The 24,883-nt window shown below is 41.1% G+C and overlaps 1 protein-coding gene across 1 annotated transcript; it reads left to right on the top strand.

Moving 5' to 3' along the window:
• Nucleotides 1–688: 688 nt before the first annotated feature.
• Nucleotides 689–23,090, top strand: LOC145447200 (sodium-coupled monocarboxylate transporter 2-like). Its single transcript, XM_080325609.1, has 13 exons — nt 689–1,611; nt 2,514–2,624; nt 3,583–3,673; nt 3,960–4,077; nt 4,139–4,206; nt 4,736–4,887; nt 6,625–6,765; nt 13,479–13,608; nt 13,675–13,763; nt 13,840–13,943; nt 18,063–18,223; nt 20,762–21,068; nt 22,581–23,090. Exons 1-13 carry the CDS (start codon nt 1,454–1,456, stop codon nt 22,697–22,699), a joined length of 1,749 nt encoding a protein of 582 aa, XP_080181735.1. The 5' UTR covers nt 689–1,453; the 3' UTR covers nt 22,700–23,090.
• Nucleotides 23,091–24,883: the final 1,793 nt, after the last annotated feature.

Here is a 24,883-nt window from a genome sequence, read left to right as displayed (position 1 = left end):
AACGCGAGAATGTGGATAATCATTGACTTCCTTGGAAACGAAAGCGGTGCCTCGGTAACTATGAACGCATCCCGAAGTCAAAATATAGCGAATAGTGTCGATAAACACGACACTATACGGTTAGCGCCGAAGTGTTGCGACATGGAATGGCGAACGGAAAACGACTATATTCGTCTATGCCAATAACCATATGTAAAGCGTATGTATGCAGTTATAAACCTATAACAACTTAAATCTAATCAGACAGTGGTGTTTAGTATGAAGTCACTCATTTAAATGTCTCATATAACTACAGAGGTTATTCTACAATAAGGGTCTGTCTTTCATCGCCGATTTTACATTTCTGAAAAATCATTATTTTCAGCTTTGTTCATGTTGGTATTTTTGTCGAATGTAAAAACGCAAAATTTATATTTCTATTGTGCAATATATTTGACTTTCCCAATACAGGACAGTTTATGCTTTGTAATATTTTGAATTAAGTATCCTCCCTGGCCCATAGCACAAAAAACAAATATTACATTCATTTGGGGGTCACTTTTAACAAAACTTATTATTTTCCGCGGCACACAAAGTGGGAAACAGCAACAAGCCCTACTGCAAATCCAATGTTAATAATCATGCTAATCATAATAACAACAGTCGCTTGTAACAAGGGCATATATGTAGCGTATACCGGTAGGTGTAAGTCAGTAAGCTCCAATGGCGACACTAATTCATTACAATAATCTACCCAAGGACAAAGTGATCTCCTTATACCACTTAAATCTCGTTTCAAGTGGGAAGGAAGGAGTTGGAGTTCTCAATGTTTGGTAGAGTTTTGTTCAGGCCTACTCAAGGAAGGGAAGGAAATATTAGAAGAGAATAGATGTGAAATGAAGCTAAGAGTATAGTTGGGTCACACAACAACACCCTCTCTGCACATGTGAATATTTTATTTCATCAATCGTTATCGATGAAAGTGTTACCGTAAGAATAGATCTATAAATTTCTTAAGTACTGTAGATATCAAGTTAAGGTATGACATCACATGGTAGTAGCTAGTAGAAATCCAATATATACAACCATACTGAATAAAGAGTAGCCTACATGAGTTTGCTGTGAAGCCTTGACAGCAAGTCATTTCACAGTGTTTTTTTTTATTTGTTTATCAGGAGTTATCGAAGCATGCATGACGCAGCTCTGGTCAAGCTCGGGAGAATGATACCAGGAATGCCAGTTGGCGCGTATACCGTTAAGCCAAGATTATTTTTGTTAATGCTTTGATGCTAGTGCCATTGTTATAAATTTCTTTCGATTGCGACTACGCAGATTCGATAGTATTCTGCATGCGGCATCTGACCTGTTTAGATCCTCATTTGAAACGTGGATAGACATTTCATGCTACAATTCATTTATATTTCTGATATTCCCTTTGTCAATAATCGAATGCCATTACAGAAATCGTAACGCAATGGAGACTACTCGGCCAACCGTAGATAGGACGCTCGCGGCAAGCGATTACGTCATCTTTGGTCTAATGCTATTGATATCATTACTGATCGGAATATTCTATGCAATAAAAGACAGACGTTCGTCGAACGGCACGGAGGGATACCTGATGGCGGGACGGTAAAACCTGACAAGATCCTCAAAATATGTTACTACTCTACGTACAAATTGTTCTTAGTTCATTGTACATTATACATGCTAAATCAGATGTGGGAAACTTTTTGGTTCGCGGGCCGCATTCAACATCTAAATCCATTTGCGGACCGCACTATATAAAATTGAGATTGTTAGCCAAAACGCAATATTTTTATTTAATTATATCGTAAGCGAGTAAATACGGGGATAATATATATGCACATAATATTGTAACAAAACATAACATTGATTTGATGATAACGTACACGCGTCAGAAACATTGACTAGATTTTATAAGCTGGTCGCCCGCAATAACCAATTTGACAATATTAGGGATGAAAGTCGGCTGTACCGTTTGGTACAAGATGGAAAGTTAAATCTGTTGGCAACGATCTGTTCATAGATTTGCTGATTCTGCCACTGTAATACTATGTGAATAGGTTTTTCCAAGTACAGCACTAAAAATGATGAACCTAATGGAGTTGCCAATTTCAAATCGCGCTATAGTGTCATGTATGTGCTTTCTGTGATGTTTAGCGATTGAAACCATTTAAAATGGGTGGGTCTTGAGTTAAGGCTGTCACGCTAGAAATAAAATAAACTAGAATAGATATCATAGTAAGACTATTATCACTGTCATGGTGAAACATATTAACAAAAGGTTTAGTCAAGTCTCTGCAATAATTAGATTTTTAGTAAGCATTTTATCAATATATTTAAAACGTTTCTTTGGGCTCCGGGGGTCGCATGTGACCAGCGGGCATAGATTGCCCACCCAGTGCTAAATATACAGTCAGTATACTGGTCGGGCGTAATCACGTTTTGGTTCCCTGTAGAAAATAATTAAACTTCAGCATTATTGAAGCAGCTACGAATACTTTTTATAGGACGATGTCTGCAATACCGGCTGGAGTGTCCCTCGCAGTAAGTTTTCAATCAAGCATTGTAGTGCTAGGAGTTCCGAATGATGTCTACCTTTACGGGATCACCTATCTATGGTACGTGTGTATACCAAATAATAGTTCTCTCAGCAACTACTGATGCTTTGCAGATGCAACAAAGTTGCAAATCCCTCTCGCAGCCTTATTGACGCGTAGAATTCCTCTTTTATAGCGCAGAGAGAACACCCTTTTTGTCTATTTGTGGTACTCATGGTGTTCTTTCGACTATGGTCATTTACACCAGATCGATATTCTTCGTCATGAATCCGTTTTTGTCGACTTGTAGCACATCGACTGCTATGCATTTTTTTAAGACTGCGCTTACGGGTATCAGATGACGACGAGGAGCCTAGATAAAACTTCAAACACTTGAAATGGGATTCTAGAGTCAATCTCGGTACCACTCGAACCCGCAATCCATTGGTGTTGGAGCTGTGGCTCATACCACTCCACTACATTATCTCGCCTTCATTTCAGATATGTGCGTGACTTTGAATTTATATTATAGGGTAGTTCCACGTCAAATTAACCAAATAATACATTTGGTCTCCATCAAGTTTCAGTTTGGGCTCCAAACATTGTGGAGTATATATCTGAGTAAATATCAATTTATTTTAAACAAATTATATAGGCAGTCTTCAAGTAATCGCATGATAAAAAAACAAGCCTCTTCTGCTCATTCAAGCAAGTAATCGAAGGGTTGTCGCCACAACTCGTAAGTTTTTTACTTTATGGTCGAAATAGATCAATGATAATACACTCATTATTATGCTTCACATTCACATAACGAGCCATAAGCCATTGCCAGTGGAACAGTATATGGTCTAAACACGACTGTCACGTTACTAATGTGAGTGGGGGTGGACCCCGGTTCTGAACAACTTCTACCTGATTATCGCCAACCACGATGTAAATCGATTTTCCTAGAATCGGGCACCGATCGTTATTTATTCATTACTTTATTCGAAATGAAAAATCTCGCAATGACAAATCTATTTATTTTGTATATTTGCAGGACGCTTGTCAGCATGGCATTAACATTCTTCGTCATATCCTACGTTTTCGTTCCAATTCTATATAACTTGAAGATTTCAAGTGCATACGAGGTAATTAATTTATGTCTCGGTTGACATATAGGTTTGGAAGTTAAGGAGTCATTTTCGCATGAAATTCACAGGCATCGCGCCATGATTAACTTAGCGACATCGCAATGCATAGCTAGAAAAACATATTGCTGGAAAATCATCGTCACATGGAAGGCATAATTTTAAATTACTTATTGTTTCCGATGGGCCATAAAAAATCAGTGTTTTTGAACATGTGTCCCATTTACCTCTTAAAATGCTACTGAGATCCGAAAGTTCTACAATTTTTTTTGCCTTCTCTTTTCAGTATCTGGATATGCGATTTCACAGATCCATCCGACTTCTTATGACTAGCCTCTACCTGTTTACAAACTTGCTGTATATGGGCATCAATATTTATGGACCGGCATTATTTCTCAGCGGAGGCAAGTAATTTGCACGTTGACCATCTCCATATGCACATAGTTATGTATATTTTTGTTACAGCTACAGGCATCGATCTTATATCAGCAATGCTTTCTACTGGACTAATATGTGTGATTTATACTGCATTGGTAGGTGAACATGAGGGGAACCCAAAATACTAGAACACTTAGAATACTGTGAATCTTATTGTCCTAATAAATTAAACAGGATTCGTCACGACGACACGTCTGAGTGTTCTTCATAATACAGCGGATATTGAAATCTATACTAGGACTTTTAAGAGATTGTTCAATGTTCATCCATTATGCGTGGTCAACTGGTCATTATTGAAACGGGGTTATTATATCCCACGGACGGATCCATAACTTAACGCAATATTAATTCCTGCCAGTCTCAAGCGAGCTAGGCCAGTAAGTATGAGACGCGGCTGTAAACGTGAGGCCTATGTTGTGTGACAGTGACACACAGTGAGCACTTCATCACTCACTGTCAATTCCTGCAGACGACCCAACAGTGAACTCTATCCACGCACGCGGCTGTAATACATTAACTCTCCAAATGTATATAATTTTGTTCTGCGATTTATACTTGGAATATCCAAATCATATAGTTATTATGTATTATCTCACACTCACTCATGGAATCCTGTACACCAAGGGTGGACTTCGAGGAGTAATATGGACGGATGTATTTCAAGGAGCCATTATGCTTATCGGAATGTTGTCGGTGATCATCCAAGGGAGTGCACTACGAGGGGGATTTGGTAAAGTGATAGAAGTCGCTTCCGCTTCTGGAAGGACGAATGCCAAGTACGTATATATAATCAATTAAATCATCCGTGATCATTAGGGTTGTCCAAAATTTGGAAAATCTTACAAATCCCCCGTTGTAATGTGTTATTCTATAGATTATTGATAAAAAACGACACTGGGCCTAAAAGAAGCTCACAGGAAGGCCGTTAAGATTTCGTGCAAAGCGTTTGAAAGTAGCTGCCAAAGAATGGGCGTGCCACCGACCATCGAACGGCGAGAAGACTAGTAATCACGAAACCACGGCTCTTGATTGGCTGATCGGCTATGCTTCAATGACCACGGCAGCAGCAGCTTGCTGATTATGTGATCAAGGAGTCTGCTACCGGCGGCGATTTTGAAAGCGCATTGTATGTAGGTTGACAGTTAATGATTTAGGATTGATTCAGGGTATGTTGAGGTACGAAATACATGATGAACAAACAACAGCTGCTTCACAAATACGTCTAAAGCATGACCGCTTTAATGTGAAGGACACCGCCGTAGCCTATATGCCTTGTTTTCAACGAGGGAGAGCATTGGCGTTTATCCAAGTGGCGACGGATTCCTGGTTTCAGAAAGGATATATCATTATTGAATACAAATATAAAGCTTAACAATGACAATATAATTTGTGTGATCTTATTGGGCTCAGGTTGTAGTACATAGTTGCAGTTTTGAATGCTCTAGGGATCGGCTGAATCAGACAGTTAAGCTTGGCACTTATCAGATGTTAACAGCAAATTGAATTCACTTGTAAGTGTTTTCAAAGTCCCTAATGATGCCGCAGAAACGAGGTGTAAATGTAAGCACAGACTATGATTGATATGATATACAAACTATGCTGGATACTGTGCACTATGCATCGTTGTCTGTGCTTACCTTTACACTCCTTTTCTGCACGATTATTAAGGACTTTGACATATCATATAAAGCATAGTATGTGCTTACTTTTACACCCCTTTTCCGCGTCAGCATTAAGGACTTTGACAAGACTTGCAAGTGAATACAATTTGATGTAAGCATCTGATAAGTGCCAAGCATAACCCGCTGATTCAGCCGATCCTTAGAGCTTTTAAAACTTCAACTATGTACTACAACCTGAGCCCAATAAGATCACACAGACAAAGTAGTGTCATTGTTAAGTTTTATATTTGTATTCAATAACGATAGATCCTTTCTGAAACTTGGAATCCGTCGCCACTTGTATAAGCGCCTATGCTTTCCCTCGTTGAAAACAAGGCATATAGGCTACGTCGGAGTCCCTCACATTAAACCGGTCATGCTTTAGACATTTTTGTGAAGCAGCTGTTGTTTGTTCATCATGTATTTCGTACCTCAACATACCCTGAATCAATCCTAAATCATTAATTGTCAACCTACATACAATGCGCTTTCAGAATCGCCGCCGGTAGCAGACTCCTTGATCACATAATCAGCAAGCTGCAGCAGCCGTGGTCATTGAAGCATAGCCGATCAGCCAATCAAGAGCCGTGGTTTCGTGATTACTAGTCTTCTCGCCGTTCGATGGTCGGTGGCACGCCCATTCTTTGGCAGCTACTTTCAAACGCTTTGCACGAAATCTTAACGGCCTTCCTGTGAGCTTCTTTTAGGCCCAGTGTCGTTTTTTATCAATAATCTATAGAATAAGACATTACAACGGAGGATTTGTAAGATTTTCCAAATTTTGGACAACCCTAGTGATCATATATATCTAATCAATTAAACGAGATACATTTTTGTTATCCCTCTACGCAGCTACAACACGGATGCACGAATACGCTACACATTTTCCAGCATTACGATAGGGATGTTCATAAGCTGGGTGGGGATTTTCGGAACGAATCAAGCCCAAGTTCAAAGGTTGCTGAGCGTGAAAACTCAGAGGGAAGCGAAAATGTACAAACATAAAATTCTGAGATACATAACCCATTGCCTTCTCCAATAACGAAAATGCGAGCGGTGTCTATTCGCTCATGTAGCCCAGCGGTGCCGAACCAACTTGACTCCGCCGAATGGTCCACGTGTTGTAATTGGATCTCAGCCCATCAAAATGGAGTAAAACGTAGATTGTGTTAGTGATGTGAAGTGATGTAAACTTAAACTATTGTTTCCGGATCACTAAATCAATGACAAGCTCGATTTTGATTCTCTGCAGTTCGGTGGTTGATCCGGTGTTAATGGGGATACTAAGAATAACACGGATTACACATTGACTGTCTTGATTAGGTTCACGTATAGGTCAATGAATTTGATTTGGATATGCCAATGCATAATACTTACTACAACCGCATGGAATGTTAGAAATCGCAATGGATGTGTATGTAAGCCAAGGGTGGGCAATAATGCGGAGCTTGAACCGGATCCGGATCGGATATCCGACCGAATTTTTTCAATTTTGGCCGGAGCCGGATCAGTACTTTTCTGGTACCGCTGGAGCACGATCGGAGTGGGATCAGTACTTTCTTGATCCGGCTAGAATCTTTATTGATGACTTTTGTAACTAAATAACTACCAACCAGCCTCACGCAAGTAACCGCCAAGCCAGTGCGAAAATAAACGAGCCATATTTATAAATTCACGGAATCACCGTACCGTGTAGGACGGAGCATGGACCGGAGCCGGATCAGTACTTTTCCTGATACGGCCGGAGCCGGACCAGAGAATTGAATAACAGGATCGGAGTCGGATCGGAGAGTTTGTCGATCCGCTACGCACTAAACCTTTTTGCTATTCACGGTCGCATTTCGATTACTTATGTAGCCTACGACCGCATTTCAGGATATAGTCGCAATGAACTATAACGGGAAACCAAATACCCGTGTCAAACTGTTCAGTTCATGACCATTCCCAGTGAACTCCGGACTAACCGACTATTTCATATCGCCTTACTTAGGGTTACCATCAGTGGCGGCTCGTCCTATAGGGCAACTGGGGCATTGCCCCACCTAAAATTCTGTTCAATAACAATTCTTCACCATTTATAGACGCACACCAATCTATATATACCGAAATCACAGCGAAAATCATATTCTTCTTGTCCTTTCGCTTGTAAATGCCCATATCTAGCGAAGTCTCTGCGAAAATCGAATTCTCTTCTGTGTTTTCGCTTTGCGAATGCCTAGCCGGGGCATGCCCCGGTAGCGCTCAAAACAAGCTTTCACTGTCTATTCTCTCAAAGCCGCGCACAATAAAGAAACGGTGATTTACTCTCTCCTATTCATAAAATTACCGAGCAACCGGGGCACAATAGCTCCGTGCCCCTAAGGTGTGATGTAACAATCGTATCTAGAGCTGAACTCGGTTACCGTCATATGCGTTTAGTCGACCTTTGCTGGTATAGGTCGATTTTGATGGTGTTTCACACCATGAAAACTCTTGAAACTTGGTATGTCATGTGGTGATGGTGGTATTTAACACTGCCCCAAGTTTCAGGGTTTCTACTTAAAGTTTAGGGTAGTAATTCCGTTTCCGAAGTTGAGTGTGTGCTGATCCGTCATGTAGGGGAGATGTGGTACCGATGGATCACTGGGACCGAAAATACTTTGAAAATTCTCTATGATAATTCCATGATTACACTCCGTGAACTTGTCCACAATTGCTTGCTGGCAAAATCTTTCCTCACATACAAAAAAATTCGACGTGCGCGAGCTATGGGGTCTCTCACAGATGTTTTTTGTTTTGGGGAGTGTAAAGTAAATTTATATCGACATATACATTTTTCTTTGTAACCTTCAACACGAACAAACCAGCAATCATTTTTATTGTGAAGTGCAGGGCTTGTATCAGGTTATATAATGGCACCTATTATATTTTTCAGTAATTTCCTTGAGTGGAATTTTTTTCGATTCATGTATAAAATTCGTAGGGTGGGGACCGACGATACAATAGCCAAATCAAGCAAAATAATCAAGCATACTAATCATAAAACAAATGAAACATGCCTACGAACAGAAAATCTTTATGTAATAATTGCATATGATGTTTTATCGTTATAACGAGGTGTTTGGAAGTCACACTGTCGATTTTCGGGCAATATGTATGTACCCTCAAATTTATAAGTCCGAGCCTAAATCGAAACGTGATTTTATGACAACATTTGAGTTAATATTTATTCTATTTCCTGACGGTTGCGATCAAACATTCTTCTTTGGCTTACTGTAGCTTAGATTATAATACTGAGCAAGAAAAGTTGTTACATCTGAGGTATTTAGGGTATATGTGTCATAGGTCCCCGGGTCCTGTGCCATTGGACCCACCGGGTGGGGACCGATGACACGTTCGAGCAACAAATTTTGAACGTCCATAAATATTTTTTGAAAAGACGGATATTCATGTATATGTGCGCGATAGGTAGAGCTTGTATCAAAGTGCTGAGCCAGCAAAAGACCTGCTGTTTTCGGCTGAACATTTTGGGGCCAGCGATCATTTTCCAATTTTTGATCCATCGGTACCACATCTCCCCTATTGCAAACATATTTTACTCAAAAGCCGGTATTGGTATCCATTGATTTTGACGATGTTCAATACTGAGATCGGTTATGACATTTGGCACGGTAAGTCTTAATGTTAGTATCGGACGCTGTGCCAAGTTTTAAGTTTGTCACTGAACTGTGTTAGTGGTAATTTCGTTTCCTAATTCGAGTGAGAGCTGACTCGTCATTTATCGCTAACAGATTATACGCAAAGCCGGTATTGGTCTCTATTGATTTAACGATGCTCCTTACCTAGATCCGTCTTAAGCTTTTGCACGGTATGTCTTGATTTTAGTATCGAACGCTGTGTCAAGTCTCAAGGTTGACACTCAATGATTAGGGCAGTAATTTCGTTATCAAGGTCGAGTATGGCAGAGATGTGGTCCGATCTGACACTTTAGCCTACAACGCATTGCGGATTTCACGCAAAAGCCGGTGTATCTGCGGTAACGTTAACTGAGATGATGATATCATTCTCAGTTTGCATTCAAATATTTACTTTGATATTATATTCTCCAGTGTCAATTTCACCGTGAAATTGTGGCCTTCAAGCCATTTGCTTACAACCCCCTGTCAAGCGCGATAGCTATTTCGTTTTCGATGGCGACTAACAGCTGATCACTTGATCAGCCTATTCCTCAGTAAATTTTACGCAAAATTCGGTGTTGGTCTGTTCGCATTAATTTCAACAATTAAATAGTATATTCATATTGAAATGAACCCGAATATTTTCGGCTGACACTCGTCAGGGGTAATCGTCAGCAACTAGTAGAGAATTGGAAAGAACATTGTTGATATACAATGTTCTTTCCAATTCTCTACTAGTTGCTGGCGATTACCCCTGACGAGTGTCAGCCGAAAATATTCGGGTTCATTTCAATATGAATATACTATTTAATTGTATATTGAAGTTCTGTACCTCCAAGAAGCTTTTAATTTCAACAGTGCACCATACCGAAAAGGGCCATGAGGCCACTTCTCGATGATGTCATGTAACAGTGTACTAAGTTCATGGCTTTCATCCACCTATTTATTCGGTAATATATTTTTCCAAGGCGATTTCGCAGCAGACCTATAGACAGTAATAAAGCCGTATGTGTCGTGTTGCAGTCTCCAGTTTCAAGGCCAAAATCTCCTATGCTGTACCGAGACCGAATTTCCGAGGCTGCTATTCTTAGTTCTTCAGAATGATGTTTTGGATTCAATATGACAGGCCCAATCTATGAGGTAACAATTGCGTATCGATCTCTCGAGTTATGGTCATTTCCATTTCTGCAGATAATTAGTCAGGTCTAGTGCGAACATGAACCGTGTTGAATCTTTGTTCCGTACGCCGTTTACGCAGCTACCACACTTCAAGTTACAGCTCACCGGCGGACCTCTCGTGGCACATACGTTAAAATCACTGTTGCCGGGAAATTCATGTTACCGTACCATCATTAAGTTACTTGTTTACGTTGGTAAACGCCATTGTGACGTCATCTTGATAAAAAATCGCTTGCATCCCTTGCCCCACCACCCGATATTGTCGCGAGCCGCCACTGGTTACCATACTTCGGAATCGGGAAAGGACATTTTTCAAAATTTTCAAAAATAATGGCCGGTTGACTAAAATAAGAAGGTCAACTTTCTTGCTCAGTGCCTAAATTACAGTTTTTCTTTCACATTATTAGGTTTTTGACTAAAAAAAAAGTCAACTTTCCGGCTCAGCTCCCGAAATAGCCGCCGGAGCGTTACTTCAGTGCTGATTTACTGTATATCGGTCGAATTTGCCCTACATTTCTCAAAAAAGAGGACAAAATCTTTAAAAGGAGGACAAAATCTCAAAAAGGAGGACATTTAGGAGTCGTCGGAGGACATATTCAAAAACCTGAAAAAGGAGGACAAATCCTCCTAAAGGAAGACGTATGGTAACCATAGCCTTACTATAAGCATCGCAATCGCTAGTGGTCCGGTAATGAATATAGTTACTGGTAGTGGTCCTGGTCCGCCAATCGCGAAATATTTTTCAGATTCAAGAATGAAATTCGTCATGAATAATAGTAGTGTCACATATTACTATCCAGTATTTATCCTTCCTCGGCTCATGTGATCAAATTCACCGGTAGAATTGATCGAGGGTGTGTTTTCGAAATTTTGGGGCAAGTTATAAATAATGATGCATATTCGGGTCGGCAAATTGTTATTAGTCACTTAGTTGCATGTTGTAATTTCTTGTCCTCCAATCAGGATTGTCGGTATAGTGGTAAGATATTGGAATCTCCCAAACGTACCACAAACAAATTTCATTCGTGAGGAGCACACGATTCCAAGTTGGTATTTTTATGTGAGGTGCTTAATTTTCCTCCGCTGTTCGCATCTGTACTCTGGGGCACAGATTGCAAAATACGTTATCATAAAAATCGAAAAATGAAGTCGCGCTGAATCGCGTACAGCGCGAAGAAAATTTCAAGATCAATGGAATCTCTCAAAATTCTGGAGTCAATTCGTAAATTGAATTTTCATACCGACGGCCGCCAACACAAACTACTTGAATTGCGTGTCCACGACCGCACAGATTTCCTTCTACGGCCGCATGCGGCCGTACGGCGGTGGGTTAACCACCCCTGATGTAGGCCGACGTAACGATACAGCGATCCCCCGGTATTCAATAAAAAATTAAATTCCAACTGCATTAAATTATAATCTGGCTTCAAAAGCTATTGTGCGATAGCCGATAGGGCTAAGTACAGGATTTCAGATTTCAAGGTGCTGCCTGAATCCAGTACTTTTAATTCCATATCAAATCGTTGTAAGCAGCTCAGTCAGATAGAATGAATCGTCACGTCAGACGTTCTCTAGTTTGCTGATTTCGAAAATTCAAGGGAGCCGGCAGAATAGATGTTTAAAACACTTTTTTTTTTAAATTGTCTTCCACGTAGTTTAGTCGAAGAACAATACGGAGAGGTTGTATCGAATACGGTGTAAACACTTTGCGCGATTAGTGAACCTTAATAAAAAATATGGTGGGTCGTAAAATGCCATATTGTGCAGCTTTCTTCCCGGGAATTAAAGGCTTTCCTGCACTTCCTTTTATACTTAAACATGCATGCTCTCCAGACAAAAGAACTGATACTAATTAGAACTCAAAGTATGATACTGGAAATTGGAAGTGAAATAGAAATACTTCTTCTAAAAGCGGAAAATGTATTTCATGTCTTTAGTCCTGAAAGTTTCAAAGGTTGTATGCTAAAACAGGTCTAATGCAAAAAATTTAAAGCCCACTGTTCCAGATTAGGACACGCCATGGACTGCTAGACTACGATATGATAAGTAAATGCTTGATTGCGAAACATCAGTTTCAAACGTTTTGATGGGCCATATATACTATGGTGAAGTATTTCATATGGGCGACAATGCGGTGTGAACGGAATCACGCAACCTGCTACCTATATTATATTTACCGCTGCTTTCGTGAAATCATATAGGTCACTCCATATCCACTGTGCCCGAAGCGCGACGAAAATGCTGGGCTTTACTCAACTTTTCTGAAAATTGAATGTTGATACTCCGTGAAAACAGCCCCGAAATTATTCAAGTTATCTTCCTGATTGGAGGATTAAACTACTTCTACTTGACAAACTGAAAATAGCGAAAAGTAAGTAAGTAAATCTAAAAATATTATGAAGTAGAAGTCGAAGTAGCAAAAATTAGTTCTACTTGAGTAAGTACTAGAAGTAGAGTAAAACTACTTGAGTACTTCAAAAAGTAGAAGTACTTCGTTACTGACCATTTCTGACTGTTACTAAGTGGAAGTTATAACGAATTAGTGTCGGACAATGCGGCAATCGTCTCTTTGAAAGATTAATTTATGGGTGTTTAATTTAAGATTTATATGCTGTTTAGTTTTGGTATGCTCTACTGGAGATGAAGTAGCATATAACGCCGTAATGGGGGTAACCTATTGATCGCAAGTTGCCTCAACCATGAAAACATGCCAAAGACCGAAATTGTGCTAGAATCACGTGAAGTAATATATTGTGTAAGTATAAACTTCCTAAGATATGTCACATATTCACCAACCAGTACAAACATAGGCAGAAATGGGGCCTGATATGCTTTGCACGAGTAAAATGTTGCTAAAAATTCTTATTCAAGAGCTTTGGGTGTTGGGATTGCTGGGATATGCATGTATGCCACTTTGGCAATATTATGTGGCATAGTAGCAAGCACATATTTCAGCGAATGTGATCCTAGACTGGCGGGATGCGTTAAGAAACCGGACGAAGTAAGTTATTCTATTCAGATGAAGTTACATATTAACATATTAATTACTTCGTGTTTCACTTTTCAGTTATACCCATTCGCTGTTCTCAATATTTTCCACAGCACACCAGGACTGACTGGTACTTTCCTAGCCTGTGTGTTCTCGGGTAGTTTGAGGTAATGCAGATATCAAACAATGTGCGTGGGAAGATTTTATTTTTCTGGCAATTTGTTTTGCATAACACTTGCCCAGCACCGTATCTTCTGGCGTCAATTCAATGGTCACTGTCGTCATGTCAGATATCATCAAGCCGTGCACAAATTGGAGTGAGAAAGTCTACATTTGGATTGCGAAAGGTATTCAGCTGTCTGGATTCAAACATAACTCAGCGTGGCGGATCAAATATGCACCGCATGCTCTTCTCACCCACAACTTATTTAAATAATTCGCTGAACCAACAGCACGCAATATAGTAGACAATATTAAGATCTTGGTTGGCTTCGCGCCTTATTTAACGTCCCCTTGGACATCGAAGCTCCGCTTCTTCATCAGGCGTTCAGCATTTTGTCAGAATTTGAAGTGGAAAAATTACCAAAAGTTACTGTCCAATGTTAGAATCTGCGTGCGTTCCAAATCTGTAGGAGATTCATAACTCTCTAGTTGACTTGTGCAACCAATTTCAACAGCAGCACGAAGTCCAAAGTTCGCATGGCTAATACCGACAGTACTTAGGTTTCAGTAGAGATAGTCTTACTAAGTTACAAGTCCGTGCGTTTAGTAGCATTTAGCGTTAGCCTGCACGACAAACACGCATTTCATCGATTTCCACCATAGCCTAGGATCCAAATTAGTAATAAGACTTTAATTGCGCAGTGCGCACCTATTCCAGTTGGTAACAATGAGCTGAATATATATCAATCATTATGGTATATATCGCTAGTGTAAACTGCGTTCTAGAGATGCATTTATAACAAAAAACATGTTTTTTTTGTTTAAGCCATGACATCACGAATATTCAATTCATTGACAATTGAAACTGCAGGGCAAATACAGCGCCTTTGACGAAATATCTCTACTATGTCTGTTGAATCGACTATGTGTTCCACTTCCAACCATCCCATATCGATATTCGATATACGTCGGCTATATCGGGTGGTTAATGTCCGTAGGCTCATACAATATGTTTGTTGGAAAGTATTTACACAATTATGGCATAATTTTATAACTTAAAAAAACACAATTTGTTTTAAAGGTGTTTTTTTAAATACCGTTTGTTTTAAATGCAACCCTACTGCCTTCTGTTTACTTGTACCACCTTTTGTGGTGGTATTATTTACTATTCCGTTTACATAGTAGGATCACAGTTATCTTTTATTGTAGACCTGCATAAACCTCCAACACGTTGATAGGCATTTTGGGGTCGAACTCGCAACTAGGACGGAGAATAAATGATTTGAGTACTCGCATGTGAATCGAGTACTCGTTCTTATGACTCGAGTGTGATAGTGAGCGGAGATTGTTTCTTCGAGTTCTGCAATCATAAGCTCCTTACAACTAATAATTAGGGCTGGGTATAATGATTCGAATACTCGAATCTGAGTCGAGTAATAATTTTAATGATTCGAGTCGAGTAGCAAAAAACCATTTTTTCGAGTACAGAAATTATACCCTTCTCACCACTGAAAGTTAATTTATCATCGAGAATTATAGTTTCGATACTATTTTTCACTGTTGAAGCCTTAAAACCTTGCTTGACGATATCGCAGCGTACGAATCATATAGTACAAATCTACGAAGGTTACTGGCCGTAGCACATTTCCGAAGTCATGATTTATTCCACAAAATTGTCACCAAGTGGAATGAAATCGGTATGGTCGAAAAATTACCAAAGTATCATTTATGACAGGGGCGGGCAACTTCTCCAGTCGGCGGGCCGGATATAGGACAATTAGGTACTTTGCGGGCCGGGTTGCTAAATCGATACATTATTCACGCATTTATCCACATATACAAGGAGTAAATCGTATTTAATGAATGTATTTTAACGACAGCAATGTCACGTCAAAGCCACTTCACGCCGATAATGACGAAGACAATGTGGATTTGAAAACAGCATTGTTATACAGGCGCCGCCATGTCTGCTTCTCTCTGATCAATCAACACACGTTGCAATCCCTAATTAAGATTTCAAGGCGTTCGATAAGCCCGGTACTCCAAATTTACCAAGATTCATTGGGGTTGAGTTAGTGACGAGATAGCGTCGTAGTTCAACTGTGTGGCCTAATTAATCTCGATATTGAATTCATGCGTCCCGCGTCCTCAACGAAATTTGAAAAGTGGCCCGCGAACCGTTTTGAGTTGGCGACCCCTGGCATAAGCGGTGCCTTACAAAATCCTTGAAGTGTGCCGTGCTACAAGTCTGCGGTTACGGAATCAAAAATAAGAAATATCAGCCTGGTGTAAATGACCATTGCAGTCGACAAACACCATGATTACCACAAACGACAATAGGGTTGAGTACATCGTAAATGCTGATAATGCAAGTCTTCCCGCTTCGACGAACTTATGCGTAAGCTCCACTCTCGCACGCTACGCACACACGTATATAATAACATACAGTCACTAAAATTTGACGTAATAAGCAAGTAGTGGGGAAACTCGGCAGACCGGGGCCGCGGGCCACATTATCATGTAAGACGGAAAACTGTCCGCGGGCCGGATCCGGCCCGCGGGCCGTATGTTGCCCACCCCTGATTTATGAGATGGATAACAGGCATTGTGTTCTTTGTGGTGGCATAAACGGTACATATTTGAACTTTGACGTATTACATTCCGTTATGACGTCATAATGAGTGGTACTCGATTACTCGACTCGACTCGAAGCATATTAAGTGATTCAGAATCGAATCACTCAGGTACTCGATTTTGCCCAGCCCTACTAATAATTACTATTTCAACGCTAATTATAGTTGTGATACTATTTTCCACTGTGGAAGGCCGTAAACCTCAATTGGTCGTATCACAGCAAGTTATAGCCTGCCACAGTTTTCGTAGATCCTCATATATGACCATGAAGTAGAATATTTTGTGGCAGATTTATTTGATTTATTTCTTTTAGTATATTGGTGCCCCCCGGAACGGAACGTCTCGTACAACATGCGACTGGCGTCTGCACTCGCAGAAACACCGAAATCTCTGATGTTGATATATCGAAGCGCCGATTCGTTCTGTCGTTGCCAAATTAGCCCAACGGTGTAGAGTGACCCGCAATATGTGCAAGTAACATTATTTTTGACCGAATTCATTCATTACCTTTGAAAAAGTTGAGGGCTTCGCGCGGCTAGGACATGGATGTGCTCAAAGTTTCCATGTCGTAATTATTATCGATTTTGATGTAATATAAGTCTTGTCTTTACGCGGTTACGTAGTCCGGTTCGCTCCTTTCTGACGACTAAAAATGGTCATAACATTCAAGTGGCCCACGAAAGGAATCGTGAATCCCATGTCGCCCGTTGGCCAAAAACATAGGCCACCCCATAGTGGAAAAGACTTATCTGTGAAATCGCGATCAATTCACAGCATTGTCACAAAGTGCTATTGCAATAGGTGTGGCCAGAAAAAATCTTCAATGTGATTTAGAACTGGCCTTCTATTCTTTGTGGTCGCATGAAAGTTATATATTTGAACTTTCTGTAGCAATTATACTGCTGTGACGCCATAATGAGTGACATCCAAATACTGGATTCAGGATCGACTCGATTTTGCCCAATCCTACCCGCAACTAGGGCTGGGCAAAATCGAGTACTTGAGACTACGGGATTCGGGATTCTGAATCACGTAATATGCTTCGAGTCGAGACGAGTGATCGAGTATAAATCAATATGATGTCATAACAGAATGTAATATGTCAAAGTTCAAATATGTACCTTTTATGCGACCACAAAGAATATCATGCCCGTTATCCATCACATAAAAATACTTTGGTATTTTTTCGACCATACCGATTCCATTGGACTTGGTGACAATGTTGTGGGATGATCATGACTTCGGAAATGTGCTATTTCCAGTAACGTTCCTAGCTTTGTGCTATATATTTCGTATGCTACAATATGTCCAATCAAGGCTTCAACAGTGAAAATTAGTATCGAAACTATAATTCTCGTTGATCAATTAACTTTCAGTGGCGAGGAGCGTATAATTTCAATACTCGAAAAATTCGTCTTTTACTACTCGACTCGAATCATTAAAATTAATACTCGATTCAGATTCGAGTACTCGAATCATTGTGCCCAGCCCTACCCACAACCCATTGGTGTTCCAGCCGTGGAACGTAACACTACTCGCCACCATGACATCTATGTTTCACTATTCCCATTGCCACCGTAGTTGAAAATAAGTGATGCGACGGATCTGCTACACACTTTTGCACTGATGTATATTTTCAATGATATATTATATCTAATAACTTTTCGAAGGTGCGACATTTCTATGCGGATGTTGCGCTCTCGGCATTGGAATCGCAGCCTCCGTTGCAGGCGACATTGTTAAACTTGGCATCGGAAGCGTTTCAATATTCGTCGGGCCGTCCTTAGGGGTCTTTCTCCTCGGAATTCTGTTTCCATTTGTCAACATCTGGGTAATGACTAGAGCAGGGGTTCTCAACCCGCGGCCCGCGGGCCGCATGCGGCCCGCAGACGCTTATTTTGCGGCCCGCGACATCTTTCATGATGAAAGCAATTTCTACTGGCACGGTATTCAATTCAATTCAATTTATTGCTAATAATTTCATCATTTCAATACACCACAAGACTGCGATACAATGAGAGATAGGAACAGGAAGGTGTCCAAACGACTTGGGGTAGTCTTCGATATCAGACATCCACCTGGCCTAGGGGATGTAAAAAAGAGGCATGCACATGCACAGTTGCACACTAAATGAAAAATATAGAAGGACAGTTGATATAAAAAATGGCATGCGTCGGATCGATATGTCAGGTCGTGATTAGGTAAATAGAGGGCTATTGTTACGTTACGCTCTCTTATCGCACCGTCTCTGTTTCGTTTGATTTCGTATTCTGTGATTTGTTCTAGTTTGTTGATATATGCTCGAGTTTAGATTGGTATTGTTTTGAATCGATAGTCGGCTAGACTCTGGTTCAAGAGAATCCGGCTGCCTAGTAGGCCTACACATTTAAAGAGTGTTTCACTCACCGCGAATGGTTTGGACGGTAACAAGAACAAGGAACGGGAAATTAACCGGCGGAAACTTGGTTTCTCGGATATAAATGAAAAACCGATGTGTCATATTTGTCGAAGAACAGTTGACGTAACGAAGCGTATAAGCTTATGATATCACAGCTTCATCTGGAGTTATAAACATCGCCCGATCTTAAAAGGAAACGTTGCTAGCTAGGTGACAAGCCCAACAATCCAAATTTCAAGGCATTGTTAAAATTACCGACGACGTTACAGACGCATCGTTCAACATTGCTTGGAATATCGCTAAACCCAAGAAATATGCTAGAGAAGGTGTGATTTCAATAAAACTTTAACATACTGTGCGAATATTCGCTGTTTCCGGAGCTTAGCACCAAGGGCAACATCATGTGACAAATTTTGAAGCTACAGTTGTCTGCTTCAACTGTGACTAACGTTCCCTCTAAGCTGCGCACGTGTGCAAATGCGCAGTGCCGAGCTGCCGACGCGGTCTCTGCGTACAGAAAGTCTAAGTTGCGCACAAAAAATCCGAAGTGATGACCTTTTGCAGTCGTTACGCACTGTTGTCATAGGTTCTGTGCAGTGAGTTGTGAGTGTGCGCAGACTCGTCAAAAATTAGAGGGAACATTGACTGTGACCAGAAGAGTAACAGCAGTGTCAGTCGATCTTTTATCGCATCTTCTTATACACGTTGACGCGCAGACTACTTTAGCCTAGCATTGGACGAATCCGCCGACTCCACAGACATTGCGTAGCTAATTATCTGGGTGCATATTATCAGAGTGGACAGATTTGCATAGTAAATGCTGGCAGGGCAAACGTGGGGAAGGGACCAACGAAAAACATCAACTTGACGAGACCGACTTCTGTAACTATTGGTGCAGGGCTCCATCCATGGACGGAAAGGAGAAGGCTTGATTGGTTTGCTTAGAAATGACCCCGAACACCAGACTTCTTCTCATATCATTGAGAGCTGAAATTGATATTGGGCTCTGTAACGCACAAGTTAACGTAATTTTATACTTGCACGCTCACTCAGTGAGTTCGGTTCTCTGGTGGAAGGGTTTGAAGATGTATATACCGACTTTAACTTGACTCAATGAAGGGATTTACTTGCGCCGCTGGAAGATAAATTCACAGAAAAACAGCTGCGGTAAACTTACGAACGCAGTTCATTAATGCTTTAGAATGCATAAAAATGTACTAAATGCTCTATACGACTGGTAAATAGGCGACAGTAGCCTAAATATAATGGTAGCCCACAAATACAGGGCCATACCATGTTCTGCGGCCCGCGGCGTCTTATGCTGCTAAAATGCGGCCCGTTATACAAGGGAAGTTGAGAACCCCTGGACTAGAGCAAGTTTTTACAGCTTTTGTAACTATATTTTACAGCTTCCGGCAGCTTCCTAAATACTCTGAAGTCATGTAGTATGGTGTTTTAAGCTGTTTGGAGGAATCTTATATTGCAACTTTTTGCAACTTTTGCCCGTTGCAATTTATTGCAAATTTTTCTATTTTTCATGCAACTTTATGCATTTTTTTCGATTTTTCATGGAACTAACATTTTACTGGAGATATTCGGCTCTGCATGTAAATAGATCGCTTGATTATTTCACTGTCGTTTAAATATGAGGTCCTTTCTGATTTGACATACATTATTCAGGCTAGACCACCAAAAATCATATTTTTACCGGGTCAATTTCTTTAGGCTATTGATTTTGTTGAAGTCGCCACCACTGAGTTTTACTACAGTGCCTTGGATACGGATCTATTCGAGTAACTCATACCCTCATAATTTCAAGGAACTTGTCCATAAATGCAACTTTTTAGTGCAACCTTTGTGAAAAATAAGCGCAGCTTTTCACGGATTTGACTGCAACAAAACCTTCCCTATAGTCATGGCACATCGAGACTTGACTTGGCTTGGCTTGTAACCCGTCATATATCATTTCAGGGAGCCTTATTTGGCATTCTGTGCGGCTTTGTATCGTGCCTTACCGTGTTCTTTGGATCGACAACATTGAAGCGACCGTACTATCTGCACGGGTATCTTAATTTTACCGCTGAGAGATGCCCTTCAGATTGCGATTTTTCGATGGGGCCAAATGTTACTTACGTTACAATCAGTCAACAGGAAAACTCGAGTTTTGTCGAAGAGTTGCACGGAATCAAGAATCTCTACGCGCTGTCCGTGTATTATCAAACTCTTGTGGGCGTTGTCGCTACGATCGTGGTGGGAATTCTTGTCAGTTTAATAACAGGTAGGTGTGCTTACCTCAAAGCGAAACCTTGTTGGTCAAGTCTCTGACCTTCCGTCACCCTCGAGTCATGCCTCTTCGTTCGAATATTAATAGCCTTGATAATATATATTTAGCCTATACATCTATGACGGTGGTTCTTCATATTTACTGACCTGCGGAACACTTACGTTAATCTGTGAGTCTTCGCGGAACCCCAAGTGTATAGCTGAGCCATAAAGACAAAAATCCACCACAGCACACATCTAAAATCTAAAATAAAGCGTCATCGTATTGTTTGGTCGAAGCGCAACAGAGTGATATCACTTAATAACGAATGCACTCACAAATATTGGACATAGAATGGCATTTCGGATAGACGGGGTTTTTATTTCGAACCCCCACCTTCCCTGCGTATACCAGAGATGAGCGGATTTGGAATTTCTATGTCCTAATCCAATCCAAATCCGAAGCTTCATATCCTAATCCAAATCCTAGACCAGAACTTTTGTATCTTCAAGTCCATGTCCAATCCTAATCCGATTCCAACTTTGAAATTCAGGAAAAATGCTAATTTATGCGAGGGAGAACTGGAAATTTTTCTTTCACAACCAATGATTCTCTAGATTTAAGATAACTTAGCATAGGGCTGCACCTCTCATGTTCATCGGCACCGAGTGTACCATAGTGTAGTGTACCATAAGTACATTAATAACGTGTCTGAATAAAGTTTGTCGCCATTCGCCACACGACATATCAACCTCCCAGAAAATGGGTAAATCCAATCCAAATCCTAATCCGTTCAGAAAAAAATCTCTAATCCTAATCCAATCCAAATCCGATAAAATTTCACAAATCTTGTTTTTTCAAAACCTAATCCTAATCCATGCTCAAGCTCATCTCTGGCGTACACGCCACTACACACGACGTATACCATCAAAACAGTCACAATTTGACCACTGATCGGGCCTAATTAGCCGCAACCAATGATGTACCAGACGGGCGTATCAACACGAATCGAATGTATCAGTTATGTGTGTGTTTTGACCTACAACGGAATCATCGAGACTGGCTCGGGTTCCCTGGAATCCCTGTAAAGAACCACTGTACTGGTGTATGATTTCATCCAGAAAACCGATGCAGGAACGAATTAATCTCGTCATAAAATTTATGTCGATCAAGATAACGCGATCTAATTATAGTATAGTCGTCACAGCGGATGGCAGTTATTTGCAAGATCATTAGTTATATTTAGTCACTTGTCTCTATAGGGTATGCTCATGAATGATCATTAATACATTTTCTATATAGGATTTCCTATATAGAGATATGCTGCCAACAGAAGTTGATCTGGTGTAAACCAGCAATTTAAACCTTTGAAAGTATCATTGTTATTTCTACTTAGTCAAGGCTGAGCTGATCAGCCTGACGGAATCAGGCCCGTCGTTGCATACAGGCCCAGTGAAATCCCTCCGAGAATCGGACATCAAATTATTTGTGCGATAGATTATGTCGGGCCCTAATGTATATTTCCAGGTGGCTGGAAGCACCGAAATGAAGTTGACAGAAAGTTGACTAGTCCATTGTACGACTCCAAAGTATTTGTATGGGTGACGAAGGCTTCTGGGAAATCTTCTTCTGAACACTCTGCGTGAAGCGACTCATTATGGAGAGATGGTCGAAATTTTCAAAGCGGAAGTAGCTACTTCACGCATATTCAATTTTTGCTCGCTTTATTTGAATTGTGATGTCATTTTGTTTTGCTCATCTGGTCGCGTTGTAATGCATAATATAGTCTTAATGTGGGTATGAAATTGTGTGCACGGCCAGTGTTGTCATAAAGCTCGATCGGTATTCACCATTCCACGTATAACATAAGTCCGAAAAAAAGCGTTAACGAATCCATTTGCTGAATTCAGGATTATTAGTCATTCTAGTAATCGCAGTCCGCCACAGACATCAGCATTTTGTGCTACTCAACGGCTTCAACTACAGAAGGTGTTGCCACGTATAATAAACATTATGTAGGACGTTTGCCTATATGTAACTAACAGATAACTCTATCCGGGACTCACACCAGCGTCTCAGAGTTCAGTTGCGTCGCCGCACTGCGCGTCTAAGCACAATCTGCGCGTCGAGAGAGAGAGAGAGTCTTTATTTCCATTCAACCAAAATGCATGACAACAGACGGCGATGATGGTGGTACAGAAAATATACATGCACTGCACAGTATTGGGCTCAGAAATATTAAACAGGTTCCCGTCAAGCCTCTGCGAGAGCGAAGACGAGCAGCACCACTATCGAAAACTGCATTCTCACGTTTCTTAGGGTCGACTGACCCATGTTCATCTGCTGTTCATAAGGAACCATTCGCTACTTCGACCTTCAAGGCTCTGATTTGAATATTTGCTACTGCGACCACTGACGACTCATTTGGTCCTGACGGGCGAGCTGGCACCCGCGGGCACCGCGTCAGGGACCACTGCCCTAAAAGTCATACAATAACATGAATCTAAAGTGTGACGCCACAACTGAAAATTCGCGACATCATGGTGGCGTGAAATCTCAGTTATTTACATGGGATTCGTCGTGTGTGGCTTATATTTTGTGCACGCTAGCAGTCATCAAGCCAGCACGTAGTCAAAGTTAGTGGTGTCGCGGTGCGATGAGTATATGCCCCGTCCATAGAGTATCACATATCCCAGTGGTTCCCAACGTGGGCGATATCGCCCCCCAGGGGGCGATTTGGCGGTCTAGGGGGCGAAAATAACGAAGGGTGCGATAGGGGGGAAACGGACGAAGGGGGCGTCAGGGGGCGAAAACAACGAGGGGGGCGATAGGGGGGCGAAAACGGACGAAGGGGACGATAGGGGGCGAAAACAACAAGGGGGGCGATAGGGGGCGATGGAGCGTTAAAACGGCTATATTGGAGTCAGGACCGTAACTGCCGCACCCCAAACCCCCCATTGGGGGGCCGAACTCGAAGGGGGTCCAAAATTGTTTCGTGAATTAACATAAATTATAGAGTATTTTTTTAGAAATTCATGCAACTTTTTAAAAAATTTTCGCGTTGGGCGCGATTTAATATTGTCATGGTTTTGGGGTACCTTTCCCCCAACAAAAATACGCATGATTTATGGAAATGGAGACTTCGGCGTCGGCCATTACTGCGCCACGACGCACCAATACATATGAAGTTATAGGCCATGTAACCAATGTTTCCTCTAATTTTTGACGAGTCTGCGCACACTCACCGTCTCCCTGCGCAGACCCTTGGACAACAGTGCGTAACGACTAAAAAAAGGTCATCACTTCGGATTTTTTGTGCGCAACTTGGATTTTCTGTGCACAGAGACCGTGTCAGCACTGCGCATTTTCGCACGTGCGCAGCTTAGAGGGAACATTGCATGTAACATGCAACTCCGGGAAGTGTGCCAGAACGATCAGCAGGGAGAAGACCCTGGACGAAAAGGAATGCCCTTGTGCTGACCGAAAACTTCGATATATACATATATGTTTAATTGTCCTTAGGCGCCTCAATGGCTGGCGTAGAATGTTCCTGTCCTGGCCATCTGAACCCGACAAGACAAATGCCACCCCGCAGGGAAAAATTATATGCCACTAACGAAATACCCATTTGAAACAATATGCGTCTTTTAGTTTGGGACGTTTTGGCGATATCCATATCTTTTGACATATCAGATATAGGAGGTCACGAAATAGCATCATGTAACGAAGTCAATATAACAAAGGGTCCGCCCAAAGATGTTTAATTATTATTTAGGAGTCCGATACCTTTTCCAACACACCACACTCAGCTCTACCGATAAATCTGATTA

This window comes from Botryllus schlosseri, chromosome 9, assembly GCF_051294905.1.
Source record: "Botryllus schlosseri isolate E-star chromosome 9, Bs_hap1, whole genome shotgun sequence".
Taxonomy (NCBI): Eukaryota; Metazoa; Chordata; class Ascidiacea; order Stolidobranchia; family Styelidae; genus Botryllus; species Botryllus schlosseri.
Note: the sequence above shows the minus strand (reverse complement) of the source record. Positions and strands in the feature narration are given on the sequence as shown.